Source organism: Rhinolophus ferrumequinum, chromosome 14 (assembly GCF_004115265.2).
Source record: "Rhinolophus ferrumequinum isolate MPI-CBG mRhiFer1 chromosome 14, mRhiFer1_v1.p, whole genome shotgun sequence".
In the NCBI taxonomy this organism is placed as follows: domain Eukaryota; kingdom Metazoa; phylum Chordata; class Mammalia; order Chiroptera; family Rhinolophidae; genus Rhinolophus; species Rhinolophus ferrumequinum.
In genome coordinates, this window is record NC_046297.1 from 41,276,712 (window position 1) to 41,290,406 (window position 13,695).

The 13,695-nt window shown below is 34.9% G+C and overlaps 1 protein-coding gene across 8 annotated transcripts in view; it reads left to right on the forward strand.

The window, feature by feature from the left end:
- The window catches only part of VPS13B (vacuolar protein sorting 13 homolog B), a 719,992-nt gene that overhangs the window by 424,492 nt on the left and 281,805 nt on the right, over positions 1–13,695 (forward strand). For 6 of the 8 annotated variants that reach the window (XM_033126656.1, XM_033126651.1, XM_033126654.1 and 3 more), the window contains exon 31: positions 11,027–11,239. In XM_033126656.1, coding sequence (XP_032982547.1) covers positions 11,027–11,239 — 213 coding nt within the window. The remainder of the gene's footprint in view (positions 1–11,026; positions 11,240–13,695) is intronic. The other 2 variants (XM_033126657.1, XM_033126655.1) reach the window with 1 other exon arrangement.

Below are 13,695 nucleotides of genomic sequence, written 5' to 3' on the forward strand. Positions count from 1 at the left end.
CTTTAGGAATCCATGAGGATTTTATGTAAACACACCTGTAATATATTATAACATTCTGAAAAAAAAAATTTCTGATCACATGTTGTCAATGAATTAGTATATATTATATATTATTTTTTGAATAAAGCTATGCAAATAAAATGCACTCATTTTAAAATTTAATGTTTGAATATTAATGAAAGAATAGTACTTAACTATTGCACTATTTTATTAGTATAATAAGGAAGAGATTGCCTAGTCCTGTGAAATTTTGCACCATGAGTTGTATGTTATGCTATTTAAAAATTAAAAGGCTAGGGGTGGCCGGTTAGCTCAGTTGGTTAGAGCATGGTGCTAATAACACCAAGGTTGCTGGTTCGATCCCCACAAGGGCCACTGTGAGCTATGCCCTCCTTAAAAATCAATCAATCAATCAATCAATCAATCAATAATTTTTTAAAAGGCTAGAATCACACTTGATAATGTTTTTGATATTTTTTTTCTTTCTCAAAAGCTAGACTAACCTTTCTAGACTTTCTTTTGTTTTTGTTGTTCTTTTTAAACGTGAAGTGTTGTCAAGCTATCTCTTTCACCTGCTGTACTATTTGAACCTACATATGGAATATCGCATTTGTTCCTGTGCAAGTTCATCTAATTAATTTAAACTCTGTTCCAATATTTTAAGATACAGAATCCTGATTCTCTCATTCACCATATTAGCTTTACTTCCTAACTGCCATCTGAAATATTGATGAGACTGATTTTATGTGAATTCATTAAAATTAATGATAAAAACTATTTACTTGAGCCAAATCCTCTGGCATGTTACTAGAGACCTGACTCCAAATAGGTATTTTTTGGATCTGGTATTGAACCAGTTCTAAATCCATTTGACTATGTTTTGGTCAAGTCCATATTTCTCTATTAAAAATGTCTCTTAACTTAGTCATTTACACATCTTTATACCATCTAGTTCCATACATTGATGTTGTTTTCTCATTTTTTATTATCATGGTAATACAACCAAAAAGGAAATGGGTTCAGGTTTGGCTTACTGTTTTCTTAATTCATATAACTCCAAATATACACCACTTTTTATTCTAAGCTATCAAAAACCTTCTGATAAATGAATAATTGATTTTGTTGAAGATCAATGTCATAACTAGATTTTTTACTAAATTGAAATATCATTTTCATTTCTCCAGTATGTCGCTTTTTCAGTAATTTCTCTGAGATTACACATGGATTCTTTGATCACATTAACAAATTTTTCAAAGCAGTGTATGTTCAGTTACTGCATTTCTTTCAAACGTATTTCCAATGAGGTGGTAATTGTTTGGTATTGTTTGGTATACTTTTCACATTAACCATACATTGTATACCCTGTATCTTCTTAAATCATCTTGCAGATATACCCCATTTATAGTATTCGTGAGCAAATGAGGACTTACTAACTCAAGTTTGTGACTGTTTGCTGAAGGAAAAAAAAATTCAAAGCTCATGTTTTCCTGAAGATAGACTATGAAAATCTAGTTTCTTATTTGCATAACCAGTGAGAATATTTTGAGAATTTTCAAGCAGAAAGAGATATTTTGCATTCTAATGACATTACCTATAACTTAGCAATCAAAAAGAAAATAATTGGTAAATACTGCTGCCATGTCATTATTACTTTTACTCATATCATGTTGATTTATACAATCATGTATTATTTGTATAACTAGGAAAAGGTGAGTTTTATTATTGCCTCATCAAACCATTTATTAATGTAAAATTGCTTGTTTATTTTAAAGTTTAAATTAATTAAAAAGTAATTTTAGTTTCTGGAAGGTATAAAATGTTTAGAAAATAATTAATAATTGGATAATTTTGTTTTTGATCCTTTACTTTCATAAACCCCTTCTTTCTTTTGAGAATGTGAAATACATGATAAATGTATTATTAAATTATCACTTGCACTTGAAATAATGAGAAACTATTTTCTTCATAATGTTTTGTTTCAACTCGAAATTATTATAGGGCCCATTTGTTTAAACTGAAGTCTCTGTATCCTCAGCGTACTTTTGCATTTTAGAGTACACAGTAAGTGGGACCACTGGATTCAGTCTGAAAGCAGGCCTGTCAGCTTCTTTCTCATCCGCTGTAGTACGCAGTAACAATAAGCAGGTGTAATTTATAGATACTAAGCAGATTAAAGTTATCACATTTACTCCCAATGAAAACCTATATAGCTGGATACCACTTTCTCTTTTGGAGGAAACTGATATTCAGTGAGTTAGTTGACTTCTCCACAATACATAGCTTGTAAGTGGTAGACCAGGATTTTAATATTATTGTGACATTAAAATTCATGCTCTTAAAAAAGTAGTATTATACTGCAATCTCGATGACCATGGAAATCTAACGGTAGCCAACTGTCTTGACGATATGTGCCATTCATCATATAATGGATTAGATCAGAAAATGTAAGGAGATCCTAGGAAACCTTTCTCCTTCACTGGAGATATAATTGAGAAGTAGATATACAGGCATTTGTGAATTAGTTGTGCTACTGAATGCATGTAAAGCATAAAATAAAACTGAAGATAGAGCTCTGGAGTTCACCAATATTGAAGTGGCAAACAGAAGAAAATAATTTAGTAAAGGAGATTAAAGGACAGTTGAGAGAAATAGGAGCCACAAGCTCATTGAGGAAAATTTCAAGAATGAGCAAAATTGTTATAATAATGGCTTCTAATATGTATTACTCATTTCTCTGAGTCAGACATTGCTTTGCATGCATTAACTCATTTGCCTCCCCTCAGTGACTTCACTTTGCAGGTGAATGAAATGAAGCACTGAGACTTTAATTTGCCCAAAGGCACGCAGTGGTAGGTGGCAGAGTTAGACTTAAGGAGCCAGGCAGGCTAATGTGAAGTCTGGGCTCTTCACAGGCATCCTACATATACTGCCGTTTTGAATTGTCAAATGACTAGAAAGGGCAGGTAAGTTAATGACTGAAAGTCATCCATTGGATTTGTTAATTAGAAAATCAGATGGAGTTCTTTTCCAGGAAAATTTCAGAGAACAGGTAGGGATGACACCTGATTGTTCTTGGTTAGAGGAGAAAATAAATTGTGAGTAAATAGAAATCCTACGAAAAAAATAAGTTTCTGGTTAAAAGGGAATGTGAGAGAAAGGGTGTAGCTAGAGGGGATGCAGGCTCTTATGGAAAGAGTCTGTCTCTCTGTTTTACAAGAATAATTTGATCATATTTGTGGGGACAGAGCCCCAGAGAGCAGTTTCCAGGCTCTTGGCCTCACATAGAAAGGTGCTGACTCAGGTAGTAAATGGCCATCGTCTGTGATTGGCTGGCCATCAGCTGTGGCTAGTTGGCCGTCAGTTGTAACCAGTGAGCCATTGGCCACTAATATAACTGCCGTGGCTTCACCAGCAGAAAAATGGGGGCTAGCAAGAAGATGGTGGCTGGCAAGCGCGGATTGCAGTTAGCACGGCAGAGTGCAGGTTGCAGATTGCAGAGAAGTGGACAGCAGGTTGCAGACAGTGTGGCTCCTGCTTCCTGTGTCTCCAACCCAGCTGCCAGCAAGACTACAGTGGTGTGACTTCCCTACCTATGGCTGCGTGGGTGTTCCTTTTTGGCCTCACCATATCCTGTGTTCTTATGTGAGGAGCGGGACTAGAGACTCCGCCTGCCGCCCTGCATGACAATATTTTTAGTCAAAAAATTAAAGATGCCGAAGAGACAAAGTGATTGATTAAAGTCCCCAAGGGAAATGAAGGGAATAAAGAAGAATATTTGTTATTTATTCAACTTACATGTATCAAAACCTACCATATGCCTGTGACTAAGTACCTGAAGGTGAGAAAAAGAAAACAGACCCAGCCTTCAAAGGTGAAGTGAATTAAAGATCTTGGCCTTAAAAAGATGCTTCCTCTAAACAGCTTGGTGAAGGAGACAGGATAGTATTAATTTCTCTGTTTTATTAATGAAATAGCCTTAGGTTTGTTTACTGGTCCTGTTCTCTGCTCCTCTCAGTTTAGCTAGCAGAGATACGATGTTTCAAATCAGAGAGATGTGATTGATGCTCTAAGTCTAAATGTGGTTTTTGTAAACCATAAGGATGCTAGGTTAGATTTGAAAAAAGGAAGAAGAGAGCATACTCCTCAGCCCCAATTTAGAGCTATGGAGTCAGATTTCTCAGCAAATGGAAACTTCACTATTTAACAAGCTCCACAGGTGATTCTTCTGAACTATGAAGATGAGCACCTCTGCCCTGTCATTGGTCATGGAAATCAGCATTCGGTCTCTGTCTGATGGTCAACCATTTGTATCCCCTGCCCTGTTTTGCTCTCAAAATTACTCTCACTTTTGGAGACATGGTGATAAAAATGTAGGGATTTAATTTAATCAAGACATATAAATTTTACTTCTGCATTCCGATTTTCTGGCTTGTTTAACATTTTGTAGATCTCATTTGAGTTGTAAGTAATGAGTTTTACTTCTTTACATAAAGTGAGCTCCTGAGATGTGCCTATTCAGCACTGAGCAGTAAATGGTTCAACATGAGCTGTTCCTTATGTAAACATACAAAGGCCTGACCCAGACTAAATCAATTTAAAAAGGAAAACATTAAAGCTATGTTTCCTGTTATATACTTAAAGTCGTCTTTGGTTCCTTATGATTATATTATTGACCAACTATTGCAGACTTTAGTTTATCCTCCTACACCACCTGCTGAATGATTCAAAAGGTATGGGAGATGAGTTTCGGAAGGGCAAAGCAATTACAATTATAACTCCTACATTTTAGCCAATAAAGCAGCTTTTTGTGTTAAGGGTAAGGAAGTTACAGGCATCTTGACTCACCCCCTTTCCTGATTTGAATTGCTAAAAGGTTTTAAAGTCTGCAATAAGGAGGGAGAGCAAAGTCCATAGAGCTTTTAGAAGTAGGTGAATTTGAGAAAAAAGTTGATTCCTACTTACGATATCAAACATTTCTAAGAAAACTTTAATTAGGAAATGAAACAACATAAAGCTTTCTTTACTGTTAAGATATATTCATTGCATATATATATATATATATATATATTATATATATATATACACACACACAAAATATATATAATATATATATATATATTTTTTAAGGTGGACAATTAGGCATTTTGGTCCACATTGAAGTCATAAAGTTCTTTTCCAATCATTAGTTCCCTGGTAAACTATCATTCTATTAGAATTCTTTGCTCTAATCATTTTGCAGTTGTATCTTGTGCTGTGAAAATGTAGTGTACTAAATCAAAGCTCTCTTGAATAAAATATACTTTCATTTTTGACATTGTAGTGAGATTGTTTTTTACTTTTCACAGGCTATTTTTAAGTTATATGTTCTTTGCTTAGGGAAAACAGCATTTTAAAAGTTGAAAATGATTTCCAGCTTTTAAAAAAATAAAAATAAATTATTTTCAAATCTTATGTCTGTAACTATTTATGTATTTATACCTTATAAAAAAAGTATAGTGTACCATGAGATGTGAAATATATCTTTCTGAAGACATCTTGCTCTAATAGTGCTTAATAAAAGTTAATGTATGGTATTTTAACGAAAACATTTTGAATGTGTTTTCCTAATTTAGTATTGGAAAACAAAGCAAAGTGCTTGAAACATTCTATTTTAGAATAACTGGAACTGGTTTTAAGTATGCATAAAACAAAATGGGCATATCTTATACTTAAAGAATAAAGATCAATGAGTATTTTAAGTTGTGGGGAAAAATCGTACTTTTTAGATAATAAAGTAAATCGGTGTACCACTGTACATTTTCTGTATTTAAAGAAAATAAGTCAGGGGAAGTATAATAAAGAAAACATTAGATTTTATTTTCTATTTCTGAAAAAGGTTATCCTATATTTATTTTTAATCAGAGAATAATCAAAGCCAATGTAAATTTTGTAATATTGGTTAATTCTTTACAATGTAGTTAATTTTCATATTCACCTAAACTAATAAGCCCGATGGTCTACCTTTATTATTTGTAATAGTAATTTAAATTTTACTCTTGGGAAACTAACTGTTTGCAGAGGAAATACATTGATGTTTTATGGATTTGATATCTCCGGAGGCTAAAAATTTGTTGACAGTATTTAAGATGCAAGTATATTTTTAATTGATGTAAATTTTATGATAAACTGTTATCTTAAAAAGTTAAAGGTGTATTGCATACTAACAAGCATGCTATTAGAATGGTTTTAGATTCATAAAACAGGTCAAATTAGATGTAAGTAGAATTCATTGAGTTTGATTAATTAAATTGAGGGGTATAGCTGCTCTGTTTGCTCAGCCGTTTATTTTTTTCAGAATCCTAGTGTCTGCTTAATCAGGGTAAATCTCTCTTCCTCTCACTTTCCAGTCATTTCACTTTTTATGTAACACTTTATACAGAAGCTGAGGAAATAATCAAAGTAGAATGATTTTTTTCTAATACTTACTGAGGTTTTTGTGATGTGGCAAGTTCTATGCTAGGCTCTTTTTATGTTATCTCACTTAATTTTCATAATTAAAGCAAATTCAGGTCTGTCTTTGCTCATGACTGCGGTGCTACCACATAATTTCTATAATCTTTTTGGCAAAGGAGGAAATGTTAATTTGCTAGGCAAGCCTGATCTGTGGGCTGAACCCCATCACCCGCAAAGGATGGGCCTAGAGCAGGTCTCTGACACCTTGAGAAAAAGGCCTATCTTTGGCTTACAGCCTTGCTGGACTGATAGCTTTACTTCCTTCCATGCTTCTCTCCACGCCAACCATTCAGAGCCTCCTTTTCAGAATGTGTTGTTCTCTCACACCTTTGGGCCTTTGAACCTGTTGTTTCCTCTGCCTGAATATTTCCTTCATTGTATGAAATGGGATTGGGCTTTTTAAAAATTCCTTTAAACACTGCTTCCACTTTCCTGGAGTCCCTAGATCTGTGTCAGGTGTCTCTCCTGTGTGCTTCCAATTGCATTTTATACCTAACCTTTTATAGCATTAACTGTTTTGTAATTGCCTCTAAACTGCATGAGGGCAGAGACCTTTGACCCACTATCCCTAGGGTCTGGCACAGCGCCTAGCATGCAGTGCCCACTAAATATCCTTTGTATGAATGAAGGAATGCAGTTAGCTCATTGGAGGGCGGGCTACTGAGATAGGAGAATTTAGTTCTGACAGTCTGGGGAATACGGAATAGGGAAGTTGGGGAATAGGGAAGAACTTGGTTGCTTCTCATCAGTTACTACATTGCCAGCAGTTTTATACTGTCAGGGTTTAGTTTTAATATAGTGATTTTTAAAAGTAACATGATGGAAGATAACCTTTATATTAATCCCATGGTGAAAAGGGTAAAAAATATCTTCTAGGGACAGTGATGAGGAGAGATTTTAGTCCATGATAAATCGTAAAATCTTTTTTTCTATAAATCTTTCTAATATCCTCTTATTATCTGTTTAATCTCCACAGCATCATAGTTATGTTTCCTTTTTTATTGCAAATATAATTTATTTGGCTTTCTATCTTTGTCTCTTAATTTTTTTTTCCTTAATTGCTGGACGTTTGTCTATTTTTGGCTTTGTTGATCTTCTCTCTTTTTTACTATTTCTGCTCTTATTTCCTTCCCTCTATTTGTTTTTTTTTAGTTTATTCTGCCTTTTTATGTTTACCTCATTAAGTTTGAATCTTCCTTTTTTTTGATAAAACAAACATTTTAGACAAGAAATTTCTCTCTAAGTGCTACTTTAACTACATCCCACAACCTATGATGCATAGCATTTGGTATTTAAGTATTTCTTAATTTTTATTATTAATTTTTGACCACTGAATGACTAAGAAATGGGTTTTTATTAATAAATTTCCAAACATAGGCAGTTTTGCAGATTTTCTTTTTGAAGGAAATATCTAAATTGTATTACACTCAGAGGATATAGTCCATATGATTATAATTCACTGAAATGTGTATAACACCAATTTGAGTTTAGAAAATGCATGTTATGACATGTATCCATCATTATAGTATCATACAGAGTATTTCACTGTCCTAAAAGTCTTCCGAGCTCATCCTATTTATCCCTTCCCCAACCTACAACTGGCAACCACTGACCTTTTTACTGTCTTCATATATTTATCTTTTCCAAAATGACATACGAGTATAGTTGAAATATACATTATGAAGCATTTTCAGATTGGCTTCTTTCACTTAGTAAATGTCTTTCAATTTCCTTTATGTTTTTTCTTGGCTTGAGAGCTCATTTCTTTGTTGTGCTGATAATATTCGTCTGGATGGACCACAGTTTATGCATTCACCTACTGAAGGACTTCTTGGTTGCTTCCAAGTTTTGGCAATTATGAGTAAAACTGCTATTAATATCGTGTGCAGGTTTTTGTGTGGACATGAGTTTTCAGCTTCTTTGGGTAAATACCAAGGAGTATTTATCAAGGATATGATTGCTGGATCATATCGTAGGAGAATGTTTAGTTTGTAAGAAACCGCTCAACTATCTTCCAAACTGACTGTACCATTTTTCATCCCACCAGAAATAAGTGAGTGTTCTTTCCTGTTGCTCTACATCCTCACCAGCATTTGGTGTTGTCAGTGTTCTGGGTTTTGGCCATTCTAATAGGTGTGTAGTGGTATCTCTGTTTTAATATGCATTCACCTGATGACATACGATGTGGAGCATCTTTTCATATATTTGTTTGCCATCTGTTTATCTTCTATGGTCCTGCTCAAATTTTGAAGATAGTTTTCAAAAAAAAGTTTAAACAGGTATTTTATTTTTCATGTGTGCTAATCCAATTTGTGAAATCTTTGTGGGCCTTTTTTTCCCCTTCCCATTGTTTCTTCTGTATCTTACTCAGGTGCCTTATTATCCTGTGTGAATTGTGAATTTTGTCTATTAGTCTGTCACTTCACTTGGAAATTCTTTGAGTGGAAATTGAGTTCATCTCAAGAAAATTCACTTTTACCTTTGCTTTTGCCTATCATCTGGTGGCACTAGCTACCTGGAACAAGCCTTTCCAGATTTATATCAAATTTGGTGATAGGCTAGGCCACCAACTGACCAAGATATTTGCTGTAAGTCAGAATTTACATGGACATAATTAAAAGTTGCTTCTTTAAAGACTGTGTGTTCTTACTGCTGCAGACAGGTAGGTTCTCCGCTTGAGATTTGTAAAGATTTGTATCAGTTCAAATTAGTGAATTGAAACACATTTACTGATTGTAATTGGAGAGAGAGTTTCTGACTTCAAAAAATTTATGTTATATTAGGAAAGACTTACAAATCATTTTGATGTTATCATTCTTATAAGTATAGAAACCTTAAGAGCACAGATTCGGGAAGGAAGGAGTTTGGAGAACGGATGATCAGGAACTGCTGCATGGAAACTGGCGTCTGAGCTGTGCCTTTAAGAATGAGCAGAATTACACTAATATTCAAATGAAAGGAGAGCATTCTACCAAAACAGGGATACTCAAAATGTTACTGCCTCCCACCTGCACACTCATTCCTTTTTTCTTCGCCTTCATTAGGATAAATTGGAAGGGTTCATGGACCATTTCATGAGCTCTGTTTCTAATGCAGTTCTTGGGTTCATGTAAAACTTTAGGCCACCTTTTGTTGCACGCCCATTCATAGATTGTAATATTTCTAAGTTAGAAAAGCATAAAAGAAAACCAGGTTCAGCTATTAACTTAGGAATAATGAAAATCCACCCATCTCTATTTCTCTGGCTTCTACTGTGGCTTCTTGACCAATACCTACTCCCTCTGATATCCCTCTACCTAAGCTGCTTGCTCATTTAATTTTTCAGTCATCTCCCTACTTCTCTCTTCACTTGAATTCATTACGCTCAGCCCCCGTCTTGCCTGACTCAATGCATGCCATCTCCCTCCATTCCTGAGCAACTGGCCCAGGCATCTGCCATTTTGAGTCTCAATAATCATCCACTTTCCATCAATATTTGACCAACCTCTGGGCACGGTCTCACCCACACTGCTTATTTAGCTAAGGCATAGTCTTAAGCAGATTCTTATCCTCTTTCTGTAATTTTCATGCTAGGATTCATTGCTTCTTCCCCACAACCCCCAATAGTACTAGTATCTGTACTAGTAAAACTAATTTTATCCTCTATGTTATTTCATTTTTTTGTTTATTGAAACTTTCATAGTGCCAAATATTATTTTCCTTTTGATAACTCACTTGAAAGCATTTGTGAACCAACAAAATTAAATAGTTCCCAAACTCACACAAACTTAGATTTATCTGGACCCAGAAAGGGTTGCCTGCTCTTACCACCCTACCATACTTGCTTACTATTTTCATTCTAAAACCTTCACGAAAAGTTTTACCATTTACTTCCTCTAATTTCACTTTAACCTACCGATAGTTTTATTTCTTTGCTTAGCATTGGGTCCAGTAAGATCAAAGTCCCAGCTCTGTAAGGGCCAGTTGTCCTCACTGTGTTTCTACATCAGTGAACAATGTAGTCTTCTCAACAGTTAAGTCTATGTGAATATAAAGACTCAAAGGCAAAGGGTAGGGGAATGAAATAGGTTAACAAGGCTCTACCACTTTTCCTAAGAAGACATCAGAGGGCTGAGGAAGGTAGGTTATTATCACTGGAAAGAAGACTGGGTTTTGAGTCAGAAAATCTGGCTTTAGGTTGTAGTTTTGTCGCATACTAGCTGTGTAACTTTGGCTAAATCTTTCAACCTCTGAATTATTTTCACTTTAGTAACAATAGAGATAATAGAGATTGAAATCATGTATGTGAAAGTACTTAGAAAAACAGTATAGTGCTGGGAATAACACAAGAAGTCATTATAAGGTAGATTATTGTAAGAGATATATTTTAGATACATTTTCAAGTCATAATATGTGGTAACTTTCTAATACCTGCCTCATAGATTTGATTAACCCAGGGTATTCATTGGTGATCCAAAGAACAAAAATGATACTGATACTATGTTAGTGAACAAAGTAAACATAGAATATTTATCTGTTTACTTTTTTCCCACTGCCTGTACAGGAGAGCCTTGAACTTAGGAATTCTTCGAGACCCTGGATCAGAAATTGAAGACAGACAATACCAAATAGACCTTCAGTCTATCAGTATTGGTACTGCACAATGGGATCAACTAAAACCAGAGAAAGAAAGTGGCACAGGCGGGGTGCTAACAGAGAGTGAAAGAAATTCTCAGAATCCAGCCCTGGAGTGGAATATGGCCAGCAGGTAGGAAATGATTGAGAAAGTTTCTCCACTTTCTAATATTTCATTGCCATAAGAACAGTTGCTGATATAATCTTTAGCATGCCCAACCTAAGTGTTTTGGTATTGCTTCTGCCTTTCATGACAAACATAAAATATATTTTGTAATTGTAGCTGATGATTTTGCCTGGAAACCTGCTAGTCTTACTACTGTTAACACTAATTTTACAAATTTAAGATTGTGTCAGAATATTTTTTTTAAAGCTTGCTATTTGATGCAAGGTTCTACTTCAGACTAAGGATACATTCACATTTTCCCTTGAAATCCATTGTATTCAAGGTCAGATTTATTTTTTTAAGTCTCTCCTTTCTGCATATAATAATAAGATGAGAAAAGCATCAATGCTTCTGCATTGGTTTTTTTCAGTCCGCTTTAACTAAAAGCAGCCATGTTCACAGAAGACATTTTAAAAGGAATTAGCCCTGAATATGAGCTGTAAGATTTGTAGGGAGCCACTGCCGTCTTACCTGGGCTATTCATAGTTCTCATCAGAAAGGTAGAGCTGCTTGCTAGAACAAAGGTGCGGGCCATTCAAGATACTTTTATATTGTAAAAAACTATACTTTGTATATTGTAAACAATTTTTATGATTTTAAGAAAGTGTTAATTATTTTTCTTTTTTTTAATTTATAAGATTCAGTAAAATCTGTTGCTTATAACATAGCATATTGGTTTTCTTTAAAACATTGTATGCAGACTATTATATGCCTTTTGCAATGCGGATTGCTTTTTGGTTCTGCCTCTTTACCACAAAAACTATATTTATCCATGTATTGGCATTAATAGTAATAACATTAATAATAGATTATATAATGCTTATCACTTTGCATAATTTCACAATAATGGTAGAGATGAGGACTGTTTTCCCTAAACCCATGACGTAACTAAGGCCTAGACAAGATAAAAAACTTTCCTAAGGCCAAATACTAAGTGGTAGTCTGTATTCCTTATAAGGTTCTTCTTTTTCAGGTCCTCACATTCTTTTCTAACTTCACTGTGCTCTATTCATAATGAGCTTCCTGAAAATACGATTGTCAGTTGCTACTAGGCTTTTGTATGTGATCATCTCTTTGCCTGGAACTCTCTTAACCCACCCTTTCCATTTGCCTCATCAAGTCTCAGTAGACATCACATTTTCCAGGAAGTCTTCCTTGATCTCCCATGATAGAAGGTTAGGTTCCCTTTCTGTATGTTCTTATCATATCACTTAATGTATTTAATTCTAATAGCTATATACGAGGTCTGACAATTAAGTTAGCAAACTCATCCTAGAAGAAGCGCTACATTCCTCATTGCTGAATATCACTATGTCAACTTTGAAATACTCCCCTTGCGAAGCTATGCACCAACCCCAGTGCCTAGTCCACTCTTCAAAGCAGTTTTGGAACACCATCCTGTGCATTGATTTATCCCTAGCACTAAGTGCTTTCATGATATAAAAGATATAATTATCGCCCTTCATTGACAAGTGATTGAATGTACCCCTGGGAAGGAGTGTCAATTTGGGTGAAAAATCTCTCTCCTGAAGGTATACTTCAGGAGATGGATGTGATTATTGAGCCATCAGCAAGCAGCAGTCCCTGAAGGTGGGGGTAATGGGTGTTTTGGTCCTGAATGTAGGATCTGTGTACACAGTACACATCTAGTACTCCGTTCCCGATATCCAAGCATCACAGGATATCAGACAGGATCAAGTCCCCTCATTCCTCCACTTCATTCATTTTTCAGCTTTAGATAGTACCAGCTTACAAAACTTAACAAATTTTATCATGGACAAAGATGAGTCTTGTCTTAATCAAGAAACTTTATCACCATCTATCCTTAGCTATATCTCTCCTATTCACTCCTTAATTCATTTAATAAACAATTTGTGTGTATGTATGGTTTGATAATTGAGTTTGAAAGTCACATAATGTAAAATCAACCATTGAAAGTGAACAATTCAGAGGCATTTTGTATATTCACGATACTGTGTAACCACCACCTCAGTCTATAACCTCTGTCTAGTTCCAAAACATTTTCTTCATCCCTAACTAAAACCTCTTACCCATTAAGTAGTTTTTCTGCACCCCTCTCTCTCCTCATTGCCCCTGGCAACCACCAATCTGCTTTCTGTCTCCATGGATTTATCTATTGTAGATATTTCATATAAAGAGATTCATACTTGTATGATGGTTTGTGTCCCGCTCATTCACTTAACAGTGTTTTGGAGGTTTATCGACATTGTGGCATGTGTTAGTAGTTCATTTGTTTTTATTTCCGGATAATATTTTACTGTATATAAATACCATAGTTTGTTTATCCATTCATCCATTGGAATTTGGGCTCTTTTCATCTTTTGGTTCTTGTGAATAATGTTGCTATGGACATTTGTGTACAAGTTCCTGTTTGAGTATTTGTTTTCAGGTATTTGGGATAT